This window comes from Rattus norvegicus, chromosome 11 (genome assembly GCF_021556685.1).
Source record: "Rattus norvegicus strain SHRSP/BbbUtx chromosome 11, alternate assembly SHRSP_T2T, whole genome shotgun sequence".
In the NCBI taxonomy this organism is placed as follows: domain Eukaryota; kingdom Metazoa; phylum Chordata; class Mammalia; order Rodentia; family Muridae; genus Rattus; species Rattus norvegicus.
The window spans coordinates 96,232,376-96,252,694 of NC_141544.1; the positions used below are offsets into that span (position 1 = coordinate 96,232,376).

At 50.1% G+C, this 20,319-nt stretch overlaps 2 protein-coding genes across 5 annotated transcripts in view; one reads left to right on the forward strand and one right to left on the reverse strand.

Annotated features, from left to right (window-relative positions):
- The window catches only part of Txnrd2 (thioredoxin reductase 2), a 48,042-nt gene extending 47,342 nt beyond the window's left edge, over positions 1-700 (reverse strand). The window contains exon 1 of the mRNA NM_022584.3: positions 561-700. Within this exon, the coding sequence (NP_072106.1) occupies positions 561-672 (112 nt within the window). The 5' untranslated portion in view covers positions 673-700. The remainder of the gene's footprint in view (positions 1-560) is intronic.
- Comt (catechol-O-methyltransferase) lies at positions 554-20,181 on the forward strand. 4 transcript variants are annotated; one of them, XR_015632577.1, is made up of 6 exons: positions 554-762; positions 15,235-15,502; positions 15,867-16,060; positions 16,370-16,501; positions 19,299-19,949; positions 20,123-20,181. XR_015632577.1 is itself a non-coding variant. In NM_012531.2 (5 exons), the coding sequence occupies exons 2-5, from the start codon at positions 15,235-15,237 to the stop codon at positions 19,497-19,499; spliced, it is 795 nt and encodes a 264-aa protein (NP_036663.1). In that variant the 5' UTR covers positions 596-762; the 3' UTR covers positions 19,500-20,181. The 4 variants fall into 4 exon arrangements, 2 of the variants coding, with proteins under 2 accessions (NP_036663.1, XP_087431545.1); XR_015632578.1 differs by lacking the exon at positions 554-762 and adding an exon at positions 12,251-12,439; NM_012531.2 differs by having other exon boundaries at positions 596-762; positions 19,299-20,181.
- The last annotated feature ends 138 nt before the right edge of the window (positions 20,182-20,319 follow it).

Sequence of the window (20,319 nt, forward strand, 5' to 3'; positions counted from 1 at the left end):
GAGGAAGCCCTCGAATTCTGGCTTTCATGCACTGTGCTTAGGCCTACTCCTTCTGCCCACATCTCTTCTCCAAGAAGTCTCTGCTTCATCTTTGCCTCTGGACTCAGTGTTCCTGTTTTGGTTCCTTTCTATTGTCTGGAACAGGGCAAGCAGAGAGCAGGAATCTAATGAACACACTAAATGGATGCTATGGGGTCTAGGGAAGATGCCATCTACCATATGACTCCGGAGCTCACTTTTTTTTTTTTTTTTTTTTTTGGTTCTTTTTTTTCGGAGCTGGGGACCGAACCCAGGGCCTTGCGCTTCCTAGGTAAGCGCTCTACCACTGAGCTAAATCCCCAGCCCCCGGAGCTCACTTTTGCGTCCAGTTCAGCCTTGCCCGCTGTCCTTTTGGAGCAGGAGTAGACCCCCCTCCTAACCAGAACACTGGTCTCGTGATACCCGGGCCTGCGCGGGCACGCCCACGCGGACACAGTCCAGCAGAGCCCCGCCACCGCGACCCCCTGTGGACACTCCCACAGGCGCCCTCTCCGCGTGCACCGCCCACGACCCCACCCTACCTCCCGCTGCGCTCGCCGCGCCCGCCGCGCCCCGCGTCCCGCGTGTTAAAACCCGTGTCTGCGGCCGGAAGCGCCCGCTGGATCCGCGCAGCGCCGCCACAATCGCCGCCATGGTCCGGGGGCCTTAGGCGGTTAGGGCTGCCCTTCGCGCTGCCTGAGCCGTTCAAGCGTCGGGATCGGACCTGTGCGTGGCCTTGAGGAGGTGAGTGCTGCGGCCCGCGCTTTTGCACCGCCCGGAGCTCAGACCCGGGGTTGGAATCTGCAAACACGGAACTGGGACTGGGCTGAAGGATCCATACGTGGGAACTGGGCTGACCTAGGGGAGCGCGAGCCAGGGCTGGAGAATGTAGACACTTGTAAAGGGTCTGATCTGGGCTGGAGGTCGGTGAAGCGAGGCAAGTCTCCACACTTCTCACAGGGAACTTGAGTATTAGTGCTGGGGTGGTAGATGTCCTTCAGTGAGCCTGTGGAGTTGGGCTTAACCTGGACAGGATGTAGCACATCCAGGGCACGGCCCATCCTAAGACGATCTGACTTAGTTCTTGGATTGGGATGCAAAAATTAGGGTCAGAGTTACAGGACCCAGGGATGGTCAGTGGAGTTGGAAACTGTTGAGCAATCTCCTCAACAGGTGTTCTCTGAGAGAAGCCTTAGGATGCCCGTGGGTCACTCCTTGCAAAAGAATAGGTTACCCCACGGAAGGGAACCTCTTGGAGCTCAGGGGCAGTGAGGCAGGAGCACTAGGACAGGCTTTGGGTGTGTGCTAGAGTCGCATGGGGCAGTGTTATAAAGTCTTCCAGCCAGAGCCTTTGGGTCCTTGTTGGCCCTCCATGCATTAGGAGTACAGTGGGAGCTGCCATGACTACTTGTAACCTCTTTTAGGGGTTTGTGGTGAGGTGAGGCCCAAGAGGACAGCTTGTCACAGCACTATCCTAATTAATGGCTGGGCAGATTTTACTGGGGAATTGCTGAACGGTAGGGGACCAGCTGAATCACCTCCAATTGAGCAGATGTGACAAGTGGGTATGGTTCCAGGGGAACAAAGGGGTGCAGAATCAGTGAAGGGAGCAGTTAGAAAAACCAGGGAAGGGAAGGGTGGTTTATGCAGGGTTCACATGGGTTTGCTGCTGGTCTAATTCCCATGCTCCCACAGAAGCTGGGACTGGGAGCTTCTGGCTTTAGCTGCAGGAATTCAGTTCGACCATCTTGAGTTTTCTCAAGCAGACACTCTGGGGTCTGAAGATGCCCTAGGGATACAGCCTTGAGCTCTCTGAGATAAGGTTAATGTCTAGGTCTTTAGAAGGAGCTCAGCCTTCTCGTTCAGCGAGGGGGATACTTTTCCAAGGAGGGAGACATCCTTCCTACTGAGCAGAAGTCCATTTTCTGTTCCGTGACCTTTTTCCTCACAAGGGCTAACCGGCAAGGTTTTGTGAGGGTCCTTCTTAAGAAAACACATAAAGGTTGGTGTTAATTTACAAATAAGTTTTCGAGACAAATGTTGAACACATTTCTAGATGCCAAGTCTGAGATGGTAGTTGAGGAGCAGTCTGAAGGCTTTACCGAGCTGTCCTCTGAATATATGAGGTGTCGTTTGAGCATAAGGTTTCAGTCGTGATCATTTCCTGGAGCTGTGTGTGCACCTAGTAGAGGACTCCCCTCGTCGTGGCCCATGTAAATGAGGTTCCTAGCAGAGAGTTGTCCGCAGAGTGTTTCATGGGTTGAAATCTGACATTGCTTTCCCAGAGCCTAGTGGGATGGGACAGCTTCATCAAGCATTGTCCCCGCCAGGACCCATATACCATCAGCCTCTTGTTCCAGTGGTCAAGTTAGGAAGAGGGCTGGAGCAATGGCTCAGCGGTTAAGAGCAGTGACTGCTCTTCCAGAGGTCCTGAGTTCAAATCCTAGCAACCACATGGTGGCTCACAACCATCTGTAATGTCTGAAGTCAGCTACGGTGTATTCACATACATGAAATAAATAAATAAATCTTTTTAAAAAAAAGAAATTAGGGAGAAGATGTGAAAACAGTTTGGAGAGTTGTGGGCAGATATTAACGCCAGATATAGTGTGTGGATGTATTTACATACAGCTTTAAAGATGAAGCAGCGTGTCAGTCCCAGTACTCAGGCAGAAGCGAGAGAAGCATGGTTTTACGCCAGTCCGATACACAGTGATTTCTAGGGCAGCGTGGGTTACCAACCAGCCTGGGTTACAGAGTCTGTCTTTGGAGAAAAAAAAGCAGCACCGTTTTCATTTTGCAAATGAAACTGCAAGATGGCCTTCTGATGTCCATGTTTTTATTAGGGGGATGAGAGGGTCCTACCACAGTGAAACTCTAAGTTACAGACGTTCTGGCCTGTAAGTAAGCACAGGTCTTATTGTTGATTTCACTTTTCGAAGCTTGCCTAAAACCCCCACCAGCCTCTCCTGTGTTGGGGTGACACTTCTGAGCCACTGTGCCTGGCTCTGTACATGTTCGTGTGTGTGAGTACAGGCAAGCACATTCCGTGACGAGCATGTGGAGACCAGAAGACTGACGACTGCGGTTGTCCTTTCTCACCTCCCGCTTTGCTGGGAGCGGGCTCTTTTCTCTTGTTTACTTACGCTATGGTAACTGGCCCACAAGCTTCTGGGGGATTTTCCTATTTCTATCTCTGGGATTATAGACGTGTATTACCATGTTTGGCTTCAAGTGGGTTTGGGGAGTGGACCTGGGTGATCGTTCCAGCCCCAGCTGTTTTACCGTCATTTGAATGCCTTTAGGAAAGCACTATTCTTTTCTCTAGGTAGTTTTGGTTTTACCAAAATTTGTATTGAAGTTTCTTGACTTTCAGCCAACACAAACTGAACCCTAGAGTAAGGGACTTTTCCCCTTTTCCTCTTGAGTTTTTCTGACTTCCGAAGAGAAGAACAGGGGCTGGGGAATGTAGGTCAGTTGGTAGAGCGTTTGCCTGGCATGCACGAGGCCCTGGGTCCAGTCACTAGCACTTCATTAAACTAGGTATGGTGACACATGTCTGTATTTCCAGCACCCAAAAAATAAAGCAGGGGTATGATAAATTCAATGTCAACCTCATCTCCAGAGCAAGTTTGAGGGTAGTCAGGGCTACATGAGATCTTATCCCTCATCCTCCAGCCCCTAAAATCAACAAAGCATGTAATAAAACAGGATGAAACAGGAAGTCATAAGGCCTCAAAGATAGCGAACACGATCAGAATCTGAAATTGGGGCAGGAGGGAGTGTGAGCGTTGGGGAAGTAGGAGCCGCAGGATTACGAGTTTAAGGCTGCCCAAGTCCAGCGAGGATACATGAGACCCTGCCTTATCCTAGCATTCGGGAGTCAGAGGCAGGCAGATCTCTGAGTTTGAGGCCAACCTGGTCTACAGAGCAAGTTCCAGGACAGCCAGAGATAGACAGAGAAACTCTGTCTCAAAACAAACAAAGAAACAGAAATGTAGGTCCTGGAGAGATGCATCAGGGTTAAGGGCAAATACTGCTCTTTTAGAAATCTGGGTTTGTTTGCCAGCACCTGCATCAAGGGACTCATGACCCTCTGTAACTCCAGCTCCAGGAGATTGGACGCCCTCCTCTGGACACACGCACACACACGCATGCGCACACACATGCAGTCACACAGACATATAGATAAAAATAAAAAAGGATTGTAGCTGGGCATACTTTTAATACCAGCATTCAGGAAGCAGAAGCAGTCAAATCCTTGTTAGTTTAAGGCAGCCCCAGGAACCTTAGGATGCTTTAACCTCAGTGACAGCAAGGTACACCCACATTTATAGAGGGCGTGTCGCATGGAGGGACGGTGGCAGATTCTCGGATGCTTCTGAGCCTTCAGGGATTCTTTAAAAGTTTAAAACTCCTCATGGACCTCTGAGGCCAATTACTATCCATACCAAACTGGTATGAACAAGCAGGTCAGTTCTACGAAAATCAGAATGCTTTTCCTTGTATTTATTTATTTGTTGTTATTTTGACTGTCCAAGACAGGATTTCTCTGTGTATCCCTGGCTGTCCTGGAACTCGCTCTGTAGACGAGGCTGGCCTCAAATGCAGAGATCCATTGATGTCTGCCAGTGCTGGGATCAAAGGCCTGCAACACCACCCTGCCCTTGGACTTTGGTTTTTGTTTGTTTGTTTTAAGGCACAACGTGGAATTGTTTCGTTTTGAGACAGAGTCTCTCCATGTACCTTGATAACTTAGAGCTTGCTGTGTAGACCAGGTTTGTGAACTTGTAGCAATCCTCCTGCCTCTGCTTCCAGAATGGTAGGTTAACAGATCTACCATACCTGGCCAGCAAAGTTTTTCAAGAGGGCTTTGTAAGCATTGGATCAATAAACTCAAATTTAGTTCCTTGAAGCACTCTGGCAACGATGCCTGATTCTGGGCGATGGGTGTCCAATGGGACATTCCAGTCGATGGGCTGCCGGAAGTTTGCCGTTGTGTCCTGCGGGGTGATGAAGCAGTACTTTGTGGCTAGGCAGCCACTACACAAAACTGCCTGTTTCATCTGCAGACTAATGCTGTCCAGAAAAGGACAAATTATGCAGAATAGTTGACTGATAAGCTCTGCCAAGACAGGGTGATCAGCCCTTCAAAAATCTGCATTTCAAGAGTCTGTCAGTTGATTTAGGGCCAGAAGGCTGAAGACTTGCGCTCACATGTTGCTAACAGGACTGTGCTAGTGGAGATTTGTCTCTACAACCTCTCAGTTCTGGAAGCCGTGTTAGGCTTCCCGTGTGTATAGATATTTGGGCATTCTCAGATTTCTGACAGGGTTGAAGACTGATTATAGTCTCATAGCCTATCAGGCTGTTTAACTCTGAGAATACATATTTTATTGGATAGTTATCAGATAGTATACAAGCTAGCCAGGATTTAACATAGATTTTAAGTCTTTCTTAAGCTGGAATGGATAACTAAATGTTCTGTTTAACTGGGTCCAACTGTGTTGGATTGGGCGTTAGATATATTTCATGCTTTTAATTGCAAATTGATAATAGTTGTGCTCAGCTTATATTTGAGAGAAAAGCTTTTTTTTAATTAGACAAAAAGGGTGAAATGTGGCATGATGTCACAGGTGAGGCAGGTGCAAGATAGAAGGAGGGCTGTCATTGGATGAGAAGGAAGGATGGGCAGGAGAAAAGTTTGAAGGAAGAGGAGGAGATGGGAATGGAAGAGGGGAGGAGGGAGAAGCCGTGGCGGGACAATATGGAGGCTGACGTTAAGATCCCGCGCTGTACCTTTACAGGTTGTTATGAATGTTCTTAAGGGATGGATGTGTACAGGGCTTTGTATGTTTATGTGGGCAATTATATCTTATCAGTTGGGTCAGAGGTTATTGTGTTGTGTGTTCTTTCATGTGTAGATTTAAGTGTAAGGGAGTGTGTGGCGGCTGGTCTGGGCCCCCACGGAATTGGGATGTGTGCTTCTGGCAAGATATCCAGCAGATATCTTGGGGCACTGCGGTGACAGACCTAGTGGGGGATAAAAGACAGCATTTTATTTTTTATAATTTTACAACAACAGTGTCCTGCTGGGGGAGAACAGACCCTAATTGCAGCTCTGTAAGTAACTGCTACCCTGAAAGGAAGTACTTGATAAGTTTGTTATTTGAAGGGACCAGACAGTGAGAAAAAGATGAACGTTTCAATTTAGTTTAACAAAGTATAATTTACTGAATAATTATGAGTCATGGGTAAGTAAAGAGAAACTAGTTTCTTTTTATAACCAACAAATGAAAAGTAGACCCCTAGAGAACACAGCGCTGAATGGCAGCGTGCAAAGCCTAAGCCGTCCTCCCATCCTCTTGTCCTTCCGTCCTCCCATCTTCCTGTCCTCTCGTTGTCCCGTTCTCCCATCTTCCTGTCCTCATGTCCTCCTATCCTCATGAAAGATCCCCGAAGGGAGACCCTCACTCAAGTCTTGGGAAGTCGCGGACCCCAGACACACGAGAGACCAATCTTGATGCAATAAGCAGAGGTGAGGTTTATTACGGAGATCTCCGGGTCGACACATATCCCACGCAGGAGAGAGAGGAGTCAACCCTGAGTGGCTGGGAGAAGAGCTAGTTAGAGGAAGAAGTCACAAGCCCCAGGAGATGAGGGGATGTCAAAAGGAAATACCAAAAATGTCACAAGGGGAAACTCTCAAAGTCACAGGATTGTTCTTAAAACTCTAGGGTTTAAATCAGGGGAAAGGTCAAGCCCTCATTCTCCTGAGAACAGATCTTGATTCCTGTCCTTTAGGGTAAATGCTTGTCAGAGTTGAAGAGTAATCTGCATCTTATACACATCTGATTAGGCTTCGGCCCCGGTTTCCTGGAATACTCTCTGCAGGACACAATGGCTGGAACATTATCTGTAGGGCACAATGGGGGCTTGAACAAATATCACAGGGGCAGAACAGAACCCGTTACTCATTTACTCACGTCCGGTGACATCCGGAGGGTCAGTGAGTCTGCACCAGTCCTCCTGCATTTTCAACATCTGTCTTCCTGAGTCAGATCCTGTTGCTGAGTTTTGAGCTAGTTTAAAACTCTATCTCTCACTCACATCCTCCTGTCCTCCTGTCCTCCTGTCCTCCTGTCCTCCCATGCTCCCATCCTCCCGTCCTGTCCTCCTGTCCTCTCTTCCTCCCATCCTCCTGTCCTGTCCTCCTGCCCTCCCGTCCTCCCGTCCTCCCATCGTGTTCCCCCCCCCATCCTCCTGTCCTCTTGTCCTCTTGTCCTCCCGTCCTCTCGGTTTACTCAGTCCCATGTCCTTCATCGATTTATTCATTTTTTACTTTTTATTTTTTTTAAGATATTTTTAATTTGGGGGGTTTTGGTCACTGTGAAGACCTGACTGGCCTTGAACTTACAGATCAACCTACCTCCCCTCCCAAGTAATGGGATTAAAGGCTGAGCTACTCTCCAGCCCTTGTTCCTATAGTTTTATTGTCATACATTGACGTTCAACCTGGACCAGCAAGTCGTTCTTTAGCAGCAGCAGGATGCGGAGGAGGAAGGACCAGGGCATCCGAGATAAAGAAGATAGAACAGGTAGCTCAGGAGGGATGCATAAGCTACCTCTTATACCAAGCAAGTTTACTAAGAGGTACACTGTCGTCTGTACGTTTATTTGCTTGGGGCAGTCAGTGGGAAACTAACACACAGTGGGACAAAGTCAGCAGGCCCCTGATCAAGCAATGTTCCTAAGGGAAACACGGGATCTCTCAAGGGTGTCAGAGACCTGAGCACACAGCAGCCTTAGGGCTGATTACAACAGTTACTCAGTGGGGTGTGGAGAACCTAGTTTAAAAGTCAAGTTCCCAGGAGATAAAACCTTCACTCCTACCAGTCCCTGGCCCCAGCCCAAGTCTAGACCTTGCCAGCCTGCCTCTGGGCAAGGACAAAGAACTAGGTTCCTCTGTCCTTTTGTGAGGGCCTCTAAGAAAGCCTTGGATTGGCTTGGCTCTCAACAGATTATATGTGATATATTGATTATGTATATATTTGTAAATATATACTGTGTGTGTGTTGAACTGTGTTCTTAACTCATATATTTAGATATTGTTAACATGGACCTTACAAAAATAAACTAGGAAGTAAACAGGTACAAGTTTATCACATGCCAGGATCTGTCGCAGATTAGTACAGTACACGAATTCATCATCTCATGATCTCTAAAGGTATTTTTTTAAAAGATGTATTTATTTATTATATATGAGTACACTGTTGCTGTTTTCAGACAGACCAGAAGAGGGCATCAGATCTCATTACAGATGGTTGTGAGCCACCATGTGGTTGCTGGGAATTGAACTCAGGACCTCTGGAAGAGCAGTCAGTACTAACCACTGAGCCATCTCTCCAGCCCTCTAAAGGTATTTTTATGATGATCTCTGTGAGTGTGTGGTGTGTGTATGTACACATGCCTTGGGTGTCATTCCTCAGGAACAGGGTGTCTTGATATTTGAGACAGGGTCCCTCACTGGCCTGGAGCTCTCCAAATAGGCCCAGCTGACTGCGCAGTGAGTCAGAGGATCCTCCTGTGGCTGCCTCCCTAGACTGGGACTGCAAGCATACTCCACTGTGCCTGGCTTTTTACATGGATTCTGGGAAATAAACTCAGGCTCCCATGCTTGCATAGCAAGCATTTTACTGAGTGAGCCATCTCCCCAGCTCCTGGTACCTTTTTGCATGAGGGGGAATATGGGGGGTGGGGGGAGGATCTCTTTATGTAGCCTGATTGTCCTGGGCCTTGCTATGGAGACCAGGATGACCTTGAACTCACAGACATCTGCCTGCCTTTGCCTCATAAATGCAGGGATTAAAGGGCTGCACCAGTATACACAATTGTTTAATGTGGAGAGAATATTTATTTATTAATTAGATGTGAACCTTTTAGTCATTCTGTACATCTAAACATATTTAGTTCAAAGATAGACGGCTTATCTTGCCTGGCAGACAGTTGTGAATTTGGACCCAGCGTAGAGAAAGAGCAAGGGGGCCGTTGCACATCCGTAACCCCAACACTGAAGAGGTGGAAGCAGGAGGAGCAGAAGGTCATCATCAGCTACTAGAAAGTTCAAGAACAGTCTAGACCGAGACTTTAAAAAAAGAAAGCAGCTGAGAAGATGGCCCGGTGTGCACTGCTTGTTGTGCACTTTCGGGGACCTGAGTGCAGAATGCAAGAACCCATTAGAACTTGGGCAAAATGGCCAGACATGGTGGCACACGCCTCTAATCCCGGAACTCAGGAGGCAGAGGCAGGTGGTTCTCTGTGAGTCTGAGGCCATCCTGGTCTACATAGAGAGTTCTGGGGCAGCCAGTGCTACATAGAGAGACCCTGTCTCAGATTGCCAAACCAAACAACAGCAGCAAAACAAGACAAAAGCGTGTCCACCTACATCTCCAGGGATGGGAGGTGCGATAGGCCGACCTCCAGAGCTCACTGCCAGCCAGGCCAGCTGTCTGCAAGCTCCACACTCAGCAAGAGACCCTGCTTAGGGGGAAAAGGTAGAGAGCAACAGGGGAAGCCCATTGTCAGTGTCTGGCTCACATGCATAAAGCCACACCCATGTACAGGCAACACACGTGCGCTTGTTTGGTTTGGTGCTGGGATGGAGTGCAGGGTCCCAAGCAGGCTTTGTGTACAGTTCCATGCACACCTCACCCCAGCCCTCCAATTGTGTTTTCTTCTTACTCAGCCTCAGGTGGTTGGTTGCCTTGCTGGATCCATGAATTCTTAGGGTAGGGGTCTCAAGTCTCAGAGGCCACCCAGAGCTAGCATCTGGAGTAGTGAGGGCCCTGTCTGGTGGCATGGGCAGGAGTGGAGCTTGGAGTTGAAGGGGAACCCGAGATGAAGCTGGGAAGGGTCCTCGCAATGGAAGGGTGAGCCAAGGCCGGGACATGGCTCACCCAGTGTCAGTGCCTGCAGTGTGTGCAGGGCTCTGGGCTCCACCCTAGTGTTCTTCCCACAAATCACCCCACTTTAATTTTTGAGGTAGTTTCTCTTACTCAATTTGGGACTCATTGATCCATTAAGGCTGGCCTAAGTCCTGGCACAGGCCAGTGTAGTCCCCGCCCCCACCCCCTGCCTCCTCCCAGCTAAGTGCCAGGTTTTTATTGTGTTAGGGATCTAAACTCAGAACTAAATGCTTGTGCAGCAGGTGCTAAAACAATTAAACAACCACCTCAGCCCTTCCCCGCCATCCCAACCCTCCCCTCCCTCCCTCCCTCCCTCCCTCCCTCTCTCCCTCCCTCCCTCCCTCCCTCCCTCCCTCCCTCCCTCCCTTCCTTCCTTCCTTCCTTCCTTCCTTCCTTCCTTCCTTTTATTTTAACATTGGCTCTCATTCTGTGGCCAAGGCTTGGGACTCACTGCATAGCTCAAGTTAGCTTTCCCTTGGTAAGCTCTCTGCCTTAGGCTCCAACTGTTAGGATTATAGACATGAGCCTTGTCTGTCACTCTCTGGTGAAATCATGATGAACAGCATGGGCACAACTGGTGAAGTGCTCACCTTGCACACCCTTGAGGCTCTATCTTCAGCACCAGAAGGGAGGTGTTAGCTGGGAATGTGGAGCCTGGCCTCTGTGCTGGAGGCTGCTAAGCTGGTCTTAACCATTACTGTCCTGGAGGCTGGCTCATTAGACCCAACTGCCTATATCCTGGATGGGTGCTCTGTGTTTCTTGAGCGTGTTTGTGGCCAGCAGGTGCCAGGTGCTATGTAAACTCTTGTCCTGCCTTGCAGGATCTAGGAGACTTTCATCCCAGCTTACAGAGGAAAAGGCTGGTGTGCCAGATCCTAAGCACCTGTCCTAATAAGACCAGGCCCCATTCTTGCCCTAAGAGTTGCCCTGTGAGTCTCCCTTAGCCTCTTGCTGCTCAGTTGCAAGAACATCTTGCTCTCAGAGGAAATCTATCTGATCGTGCTTTCCAGAACTGGGGGTTGAGAGCAGAGGGCAACGTGTGGAGCAGAACAGACCCTTGGGGAAGCCTGTGTCCAATGCAGAGGGATGCAGCAGCAGCCTGGCACGAAGCTTCTGGGCAGAGAGGCTTCAGGAAGCTCGCAGCTGTGGCTGGTGCCCCAGCACCGTTCCTGCTGCTCCTTCTGGAGATGGCAGCTGGAGGCACCCACATGCAGTAGGGCTGGGGTGGTGCCTAGAAGCACCAGTGGGGCAAGCAGCCTCCACCTGTTTTTGTTTTTAAGGCCAAACAATTTTTGTAGCCTTGGATGGCCTGGAATGCTCTATATAATCCAGGCTGGCCTCACTCACTCTTGATCCTCCTTTCTCAACCTCCTGTGTGCTGGAACTCCAGGTGTGTACCACCAAACTCAGTCTTCACACTCCCTCTCCTCCTCTCCTTTCTCTCTCTCCTTCCCCACCTTCTCTCTCTCAGCCAGAGTAGGTCAGAAGCCTTGCTGGGGCCTCACAGCACTCCCTCTCACAGCTACAGGATAAGTCTATGGTTCTGTCTAGTACCTACCTGGTTCAGTGGAGCCAGGAGTCACAGAGGCTAAGGAAGACTGATTTCCCCTCCACACCCCACAGCCCAAAAAGCTGCGAACTTTGTGAAGGTTGTCTCTCCCCCACCCCCTATTCCATGCTGTAAATGATGGCTCTTTCCCTTAAAGCCGTCTCTCCCATTTTTCTCATAATGCTCCCCTCACTCCCGCCACCTTGAGACTTTCTTTTAATAAAGCTCATTCTGGCACAGCCTCCTGCTCCTTGATCTAACCCGAAGTCAACAGTTATAACAGTGAGGATTCTAACCTAAGCCTGTGGGTGAATACACATGTGTGCACATGTGTGCATGCAGGCCATGTCACTTAGGGTTTCAGCAACTTAGCATCTAGGTCAAACTTCTCACATTCAAAAACTCGTGTGTTTTGGACACGCTGGGGATGTGTGCCGAGCACACACTGGTTAAGCTTCACCCAGCTCAGGACCTAGCATCATAATCCTTTATGCTGCATCACCTAGCAGATGATTAACGTCCCCTCCGGTCCTCTGGCACTTCTGTAAATAACTTTAGGAGGAAAACATCAGACTTGGCCATCTGTCAGGCTCGAAGGGCATTCACAGCATTGTGTAATTTTTACCAGAACTTTCTCATTGTTCCATGCTGTCACTCTGTACCCATAGAGGAATTCCCTACACACACTCTCTCCCCTCCCATAGTCACTCCACTTCCAGCTGTTTGCTATTCTGTGTCTGGATGATTTTGCTTGCAGGCCCCTCCCTGCTGTAGCATGGGTTGGTGCCTCTTACCCCAGCAACACACTCACTCCAGTGTGGAGTGTGTCCTTGCTGGCTTAGCTTGAATGAGAGCAGGCAATATCTGAAGAAATCTATGGGTCCTGGCTACATAGCATTGTCACATGGTGAGTCTTTGCATAAGTCTCTTGTGGGACCCTAAAACTGTTTCCCCCAGTTTTCACCTAGTGTGTAAGCCTTCTAATTTTTTTCATATTTTTTTTTACCAACGTTATCGTCTTACTTTAAAATAAAAATTAAAAAAAAAATCAGGCCTGATTGTGCAGACCTGCAAGCCATTCTCTTGGGAGTTGCAGAAAGATAGATGGTTCAAGGCCAGCCTGGGTAATTTAATGACAACTTGTCTCAAAACATGTGGGTGGCAATGCAGCTCAGTGAAGCCTTGTATGCAGCCCCTGGTATCCCACCGAGAAAAATGCTCTTTCCATGGGGGCTTTGATCCACATTTCCTCAGTGCTTGTCACTAACAATGTTAAGACTTCACAGGAAGGCTTTCCTGACAGAAGCTTGTGTTTCCCAAGCTGTCCTTGAACTCACTCGGTAGACCAGGCTCTGCCTCATGAAGACTAAAGGATTTAAGATGTGTACCACCGCTGCCTGGTGTGTTTGTGTGTGTGTGTGTGTGTGTGTGTGTGTGTGTGTGTGTGTGTGTGTATACATACATACATACATACATACATACATACATGCATGCATGCATGCATACATACTTTGTAACTTAGGCTGATCTCAAACTGTTGATTGTACCGCCTCAGCCTGTCAATGTTGTGCAAGCTTCTGAGCTACCTACCTCTCTAGCTGGATTTCGGACGGACGGACAGATACGTGGATACATAGATGGATGGATGGACAGATTGATGGACGGATGGATACATGGATGGATGGTTGAACAATATAGCTCATTGACTCACACCCCAATACTGCTTCTAGTACAATGATGGGTGGCATAAAGTAAGCCATCCGAGCACATTAGGAAAACTGAGTCATAGAAAGGAGTAAAATGAGGCCGGCATCAGGTTATGCCGCAGGGGCCCATAATTCCAGCCCTCACCTTTTCAGGCTGACTCTGGCACCTGCTCCTACTCTTGCTTGGCCCTCTCTGGTAAGCTGCACGGTGGCCACAAGGACCACTGTTCCCCAGACAGTTTCCTGTGGGTTTACACGCGCTCTGTAACTGACTGTTGGTGTGTGACAGTGGGGAGCAGTGGTTTGAGCAAAGCACATATGACCTCAGAGTCCCTGATTGGGAGTGAAGTCCACACTCTCTGAGACTGGGACGGTGCAGTCATTTCTAGGTCGGTTTCTGTCAAAAATTGACCAGAAGTCAAATTGAGTTCCTCAGAATTCCATACAGTTTCCATGTCTGCTCAGCTCAGTAAGAGGTGGAGTCCAGGACCTTCCGAGAGCAGATCATGAGGACCAGGGAGAACTGGATGTGAGATCACTTGGCTGATGGAAGCCTGTGGGTGTGTGAAGGCTCAGGCCCAGGGTGTGTGCGAGAAACCACGTGAGCACTCTGCCTTGTGGAAATAGGCTACATGAGTTTGTGTGGGCCGGGAAGCCTCAGCTTCGAGGCCTCTCTTCTCTCCTGAGACTGTTCTGAAGCACCCATCAGATCTAGGGCTTAGGCCTGCCTCCTCTTAGGACTCTTCCCAGCCTAGATCAGGTTGTGTGTGGTAGCCACACCCTACCCTGGAAGGAACTGTAAATGGCCAATCTGTAGTGGACATTTCCTCTTTCTTGTGTCTTTTTAGGTTCTTACAAGGTTGTGCTGAGAGCTTACTGAACCCAGTATCAGGGACGCTGGTAAACCCAGTTAGATCCTGGGTTGTGCTCCCCAGCTCTTGCTTACCAGAAGTGAGTGTGTGTGAGCAGAGTCACTCGCACTCACCTTGTACTGGGGACAGAACTCAGGGCCTTATGTGTGCTACACTACACATGAGCTCACCCAGCCCTGTGGTTTTAAAAGATCTAAAATCTTCTAAAGAAGCTGTTCCCTACTTCAGTGGGGAGAGGTCCCAGTATCTTACTTAGTTCCTCTGTGAGTCTTCAGCCGAGTCTAGAAAGTCAGTGCAAGGCCTAACGGCAAGAGGAAGAGTTCACGTTTTATTAATTTTGCACAGCCCTGGAGATTTACACAAGGAGATGGGCCCGGACCAAAACACTGGACACGGTACATGGTACTGTACATGCCTATAATCCCAGCCCTCAGAAGGACTGGGCACTTAAGACCAGCCTGGGCTGCACAGCCTGGCTGAAGAAACAGGTTGATAATAGAGGTTAGTGGTGGGGTGTTTACCTTGTACACGTAAAGTTCCACCCAGGAGAAAGTAAAGTGCACAGAACCACAGCTTTCCTACTTTCTGAGGCCAAGTGATCATTTTATAGGAGAAAGGACACAGAGATCTCTGGACTAGGGATGGTACTTGGTAATCTATGGGGGCTGGGAAGCCAGCTGGAAAACGAGGGCCACTCCAACGAGTTTATTCAGGTCCCCAGCCCTGACAAAGGCTATTTTTCTGTCCTGGTACTAGAGAATTCATCCTCACATTCTGCCACAAGCAGGAACAAGCAGGTCATGTGGCCCATCCGGCAGCACCCACTGTTCCTCTTTCTGCCAGAAACAGTCAGAATGCTACTTCAGTGCAAAAGTGACACCACCATCACGAGAAAGCACTCAGGGTTTGGGACCATGCCTCACAGTCCTCTACACAGGACTCCGGGAGGCACGCTTGTACCTGCCTCACCTGGCTCTGGCCCAGTGAGGCACTGAGTCATGTGGATGCATTCTCTGAACCTTGGACCTCCTCAGCGCAGGAAACCAATTAAGCCAAGAACAGGGTGGGGTGAGGCAGGAAGGGCACAAGACACACAGCCTGTCTGCTCTGCCCCCGCCCTGCAGATGCCGTTGGCTGCAGTCTCATTGGGTCTCCTGTTGTTGGCCCTCCTCCTGCTCTTGCGACACCTGGGCTGGGGCTTGGTGACTATTTTCTGGTTTGAGTACGTGCTGCAGCCAGTCCACAACCTGATCATGGGTGACACAAAGGAGCAGCGCATCCTGCGCTACGTGCAGCAGAATGCAAAGCCTGGAGACCCTCAGAGCGTCCTGGAGGCCATCGACACCTACTGCACACAGAAGGAATGGGCCATGAATGTGGGTGACGCGAAAGGTATGTGGCCAGCATGCAGAGGACAGCCTAGAAATGGGGAGCCTGAAGTGGGTATGGCAGTCCTTGTAGGAGAGCCTGTTAGAAGGAGAGAAAATCGGGGTCATGCTCCTGTCTAGCCCCTGTGGGGACTGAATCATTTACACTTCTAAGAGCCAGGGGGCTGGGTGAGGGGGCTCCCTGTGTGTGGATTCTCCCATGGTGTGTACAGTGGGGTCCTCTGGGCTATTGGGAGGCAAAGGGCCTTTCTCAGCGGGTCAGGGACATGAGAGGAGTGTGATGCTACTGGTCTGGATAGGGGCAAAGCCAGAGTTGGGGACGGGTTCCACCCTCTACCTGTACTTAGAGCCTCCTCACCACTTTTCAGGCCAAATCATGGATGCAGTGATTCGGGAGTACAGCCCCTCCCTGGTGCTGGAGCTGGGAGCTTACTGTGGCTACTCAGCAGTGCGAATGGCTCGCCTGCTGCAGCCTGGAGCCAGGCTTCTCACCATGGAGATGAACCCTGACTACGCTGCCATCACCCAGCAAATGCTGAACTTTGCAGGCCTACAGGACAAAGTATGGCCCAGTGTGGCGGCTGTGGGGTGTAGGGGGCGGGGGGGCTGGCAGGCAATGGGGGAGGATGAGGTCCTTGTCAGCCACTAAGCACCTGCCACATCTGTAACACTGGAGTCAAGGAAGGAACCCCAGCAAGTCAGGGACATGGTCTTACTGATCTATCCGGTAGAGCAAGCAACAACCAGGGCTGCCAGGGAGACTCAGTATGAACTCCTCTCCAGAGCCCCAAAGAGATGTAGACACGGGTGGGGGTCCAGGCAAGCTCCCGCATATCACTGTGGGCACAGTACTGACAGAACACTGTTCCAGGTCACCATCCTCAATGGGGCATCCCAGGATCTTATCCCCCAGCTGAAGAAGAAGTACGACGTGGACACACTAGACATGGTCTTTCTTGACCACTGGAAAGACCGCTACCTTCCAGACACACTTCTCCTGGAGGTGAGCTGAACTCCCACTGCTCTGCAGGATGGCCTCTGCGGTCACTGCTGGGGTCACTGAGCTTGGGCCTCTTAAGAGCCCTGCAGATGTGGGCCCAGGGACAGTCTGTGAGTTCTGTGAGCTGCAGAGGCCCTATGGTAGGTAGAGGTGAAAGGGAAGGGGTTCTGGGTAGGAATGCTAAGCTAGGGACTCCCTGCACTGCTAGGGAGAGGGACAGGCACCGGAGACCAGAACACTTGGGTCTGAAGGATCCAGAGCTGAGTACCTAAAGGAGCTGAACTGGCTGCCACATGGGTCTGACTGAGAGTCACCTGGGGCTGGCCACAGGCATGGTGGGCAGGTCCACTCTCCCTAGGCCTTTTCAGCCCTCAGCACTGCTCAGCCACCTTCACCTGACTGGGGAAGCCATCCCCACTCCCAAGCGACTAGAGCATAAGGACATTACCTTGTCCTGCTCGGGTGGCCTACAGAGAGACATGAGTGGCTCCTTGGCCTTCCCAGGACTGTCCATGTGGTGTATACCAGCCAGGTGTCTCAAGAGTTGTGCATTCTGGGGGTTGGGGATTTAGCTCAGTGGTAGAGCCCTTGCCTAGCAAGTGCAAGGCCCTGGGTTCGGTCCCCAGCTCCGAAAAAAAAAAAAAAAAAAAAGAAAAAAAAGAAAAAAGAAAAAAAAAGAGTTGTGCATTCTGTTGTATACAGTGAGGTTCAGTGTGGGAGGCTCAGCCAGCAAGGGGTGGGACAGGGCCACTGTGGCTCTGGCATGATTCAGACAGCTCTGGTGAATGTAAGCGCAGACTAAGGAAAACACAGTCATGAGCTTTGGGCACGTGATGGGGAGGTGGGTTCTGGCATCTAAAAGGACTTTTGTTGACCTTTGTGGTGGCATGGACCCGTGAGTGGGAAGGGTATTTCAGAGGTTTTAGAAGTGGTGAACACTAGGGTCAGAGGCAGGGATATCCCAGGGCCAGGAAGTTGTACCAGAGAATCTGTTTTTACCAAGAGGGCAGGCAGGCAGGGGACAGAAAGGAGACCAGCAGGCCAGGCCAGCCATGAGCCCAGGCCAGCCATGAGCCGGCTCAGACAGGGTCCTGTGCCTGGCAGACATTGTGAACATGGTTACCTACTGAGAACAGAGAACAGCTGAGCATTCAGGCTCTACCTGTACAGGAGACTCAAGCACAGTGCGGGGAACTGGGTCTCTGCGCTTGCTGTGTGATAATCACAGGGGCCTGCGTTTAGAAAAGAAGCTAATATTGCTGCTCAGTAACCACAAAACTAACAGTTTTCAGCGCTGGCTGCTCAAAGCTGGCAATTAGCTCCAGAGGAGAGGCATACATTGAAAATGGGTGCACTTATTTTTTTCTTTTTCAATGTATGACTGTAGGGAATTGAACCCCAAGGAAGAACCTTTAAGAATGATCATAAACTAAAACCACTTCCACCCAGGCTTGCTGTTGCACAGAACATCTCAGTATTTGAAGGCAGGAGGGTCATCTGTTGGAGGCCAGCCTAGGTTACACAAGAAAATACTGTCTCACAAAGCAAATGTCTTACCGATAGCATGCCGTACTGTCCGTCTCCTTAGCATAGAAGCCCCGGTGCTCAGGCACAGCTGCAGTCTTACCTGGGATTCCCTGGGTGGCCCAAGAGGTCTTTCAGGAGGCTCATGGTACCTCATTACTGTAGGACAGAGGCTGTCCCCAGACAAGGCATGTTTCCTGAAGGGCAGCATGGGTCCCTAGCACCCCTAAAAGTGCATGCCTTCCTGTCACGATGAAACCAGCAAGTTTTATATCTCAGTGTCTTACTGACAGTCAACACGTAACTCTTGATGTTTCCAAACCCCTGGCTGAGCCTCAGAACTCCTTGCTCATCTTTTCCTCTCTCACCCTAAACTGCAGGGCCCCTCTCAGGGCACCTATGGATAAGAAGCAGATGCTTTCCTCCAGGGCAGTTCTTCATTGAGTCTTTCCAATCAGTGCAGGCATTTATGCTTTCTAAGTGAGAATGTGTCATGTGAAACTCATTCATGCAGCGCATGAGACTTTCTCCTGAACTTATTGCCCAGACCAAAGGTCCCTCAGCCCCATCACAGCCCACAGGCTAGAGATCCCCAGCCTACCCCGCCTCACACCCAAGGCCAGCCGGAGCCCTGGTTGACTGTAAGAGCACTGCTGCATGAGGACACAGAGCTTCCAATCTGGGACAGCAACACGATGGGGATGTTTTTATTGGTGTGTGTGCTGGGAACAAAACCTTGGATCATGCCTGCTAGCAGTGCTTGACCCACTGAGCGTCACTTCAGCCAGGGCTACTTACTGGATTTTATTTTCCATTTTGGGTTGCTTCCAGTATGTGTTTGAAGACAAGTGTTGTATGTAGGCCAGGTAGCCTGGAACCCTTGATCCTGCCTCAGCCTCCCTACCGCTGAGATTACAATCATGGCCCCATCAGACAGAACTGCTTTGTTATATATCTTTTGTTTCATGATTATGTTAAAAATAACTCCCTAAGCCTCCTGGGCTTGGAAAGTCCAGGGCAGATCCTCAAGGGCAGGGTTGTCGGTGAGGACGCCATATTCTTGGCATGGAGTGTTGGAGGGAAACTGGCCTGATGCCACCATCCCTTCCATTCAGCCAACCTCCAGCCGTCACTGCGTTGCCCACATGCTTCTCTAGGGCGGGGGATGGATACAGGGCAGAATAGATGCTAGAAGTGGCTCCACGGGAGAGCAGCTGCCCATGGATGGCACTGGGTTTGCCAAGCCTTCCTGACACTCCCTGTCTGTCCCCTGCAGAAATGTGGCCTGCTGCGCAAGGGGACAGTGCTCCTAGCTGACAACGTCATCGTCCCGGGAACCCCTGACTTCCTGGCGTATGTGAGAGGGAGCAGCAGCTTCGAGTGCACACACTACAGCTCATACCTGGAGTACATGAAAGTTGTAGACGGCTTGGAGAAGGCAATCTACCAGGGTCCAAGTAGCCCTGACAAGTCTTGATCCCTCAGCCTGCCCCCCTGCTCCCCTTCCAGCTTCTCTCTGCGAGATGACACACATTCAATCTGACCCTTTCTATGCTCCTGGGGCTTGTCCTCGGGGGCTGTGGTTCCAGACTGTCATACACTGGCACATTTTAAAGGTAGTGAGCCCACTATGCAAAATCACTTCAATAACCCTGAAAAGCACCTATGGATGAAAGGCTGAATTGAGGCCAAAGGTACAATAGATCACAGCCTGCCCAGCATGCAAAAGGCCTCAAGGTTAATCCTCTGCACCCGAGCCTCATGGTCTCGCTAACTAGAAGAGGAGATCTTCACGGGGTTTCAGTGTGGGATCCCTAGGCACTGCATCACCAGTTAGGCCCAGCAGGAAGTCAGCAAACTGTAAATGTCCAGACGCCAAATAACAGCAGAGGCTCAGAGACAGTACTGTCACTCACTGTCCCCAGCAGCTCACACCACATCTCATCTGAAGAATGAGTCACAAGCTTTCCAGGTATGGTGGTGCACGCCTGTCATCCCCAGTATCCAGGAGGCAGAGGCATCGGAGTTCAGCGCCAGCCTGGTCTACATAAGTGAGTTCCAAGACAGCCAGGGCTACGTAGAAATACTTTTTAAAAAAAGTTATAACCTCTTTTATATTATAAAAGAAATTAAAGATCTACATATTTGGATACAAGAAACTCCCTGAGTTGTTTTTCTCAGCTACCACACTGCTGTTACTCTGCACCTCTCTCTGACTAAGCATTCTCGGGGGCCACGTCCCTGCCGCTCTCTGGGTGGAAGTCTCTCCAGTCCTACCTCTACCTCACAGAAGAGGA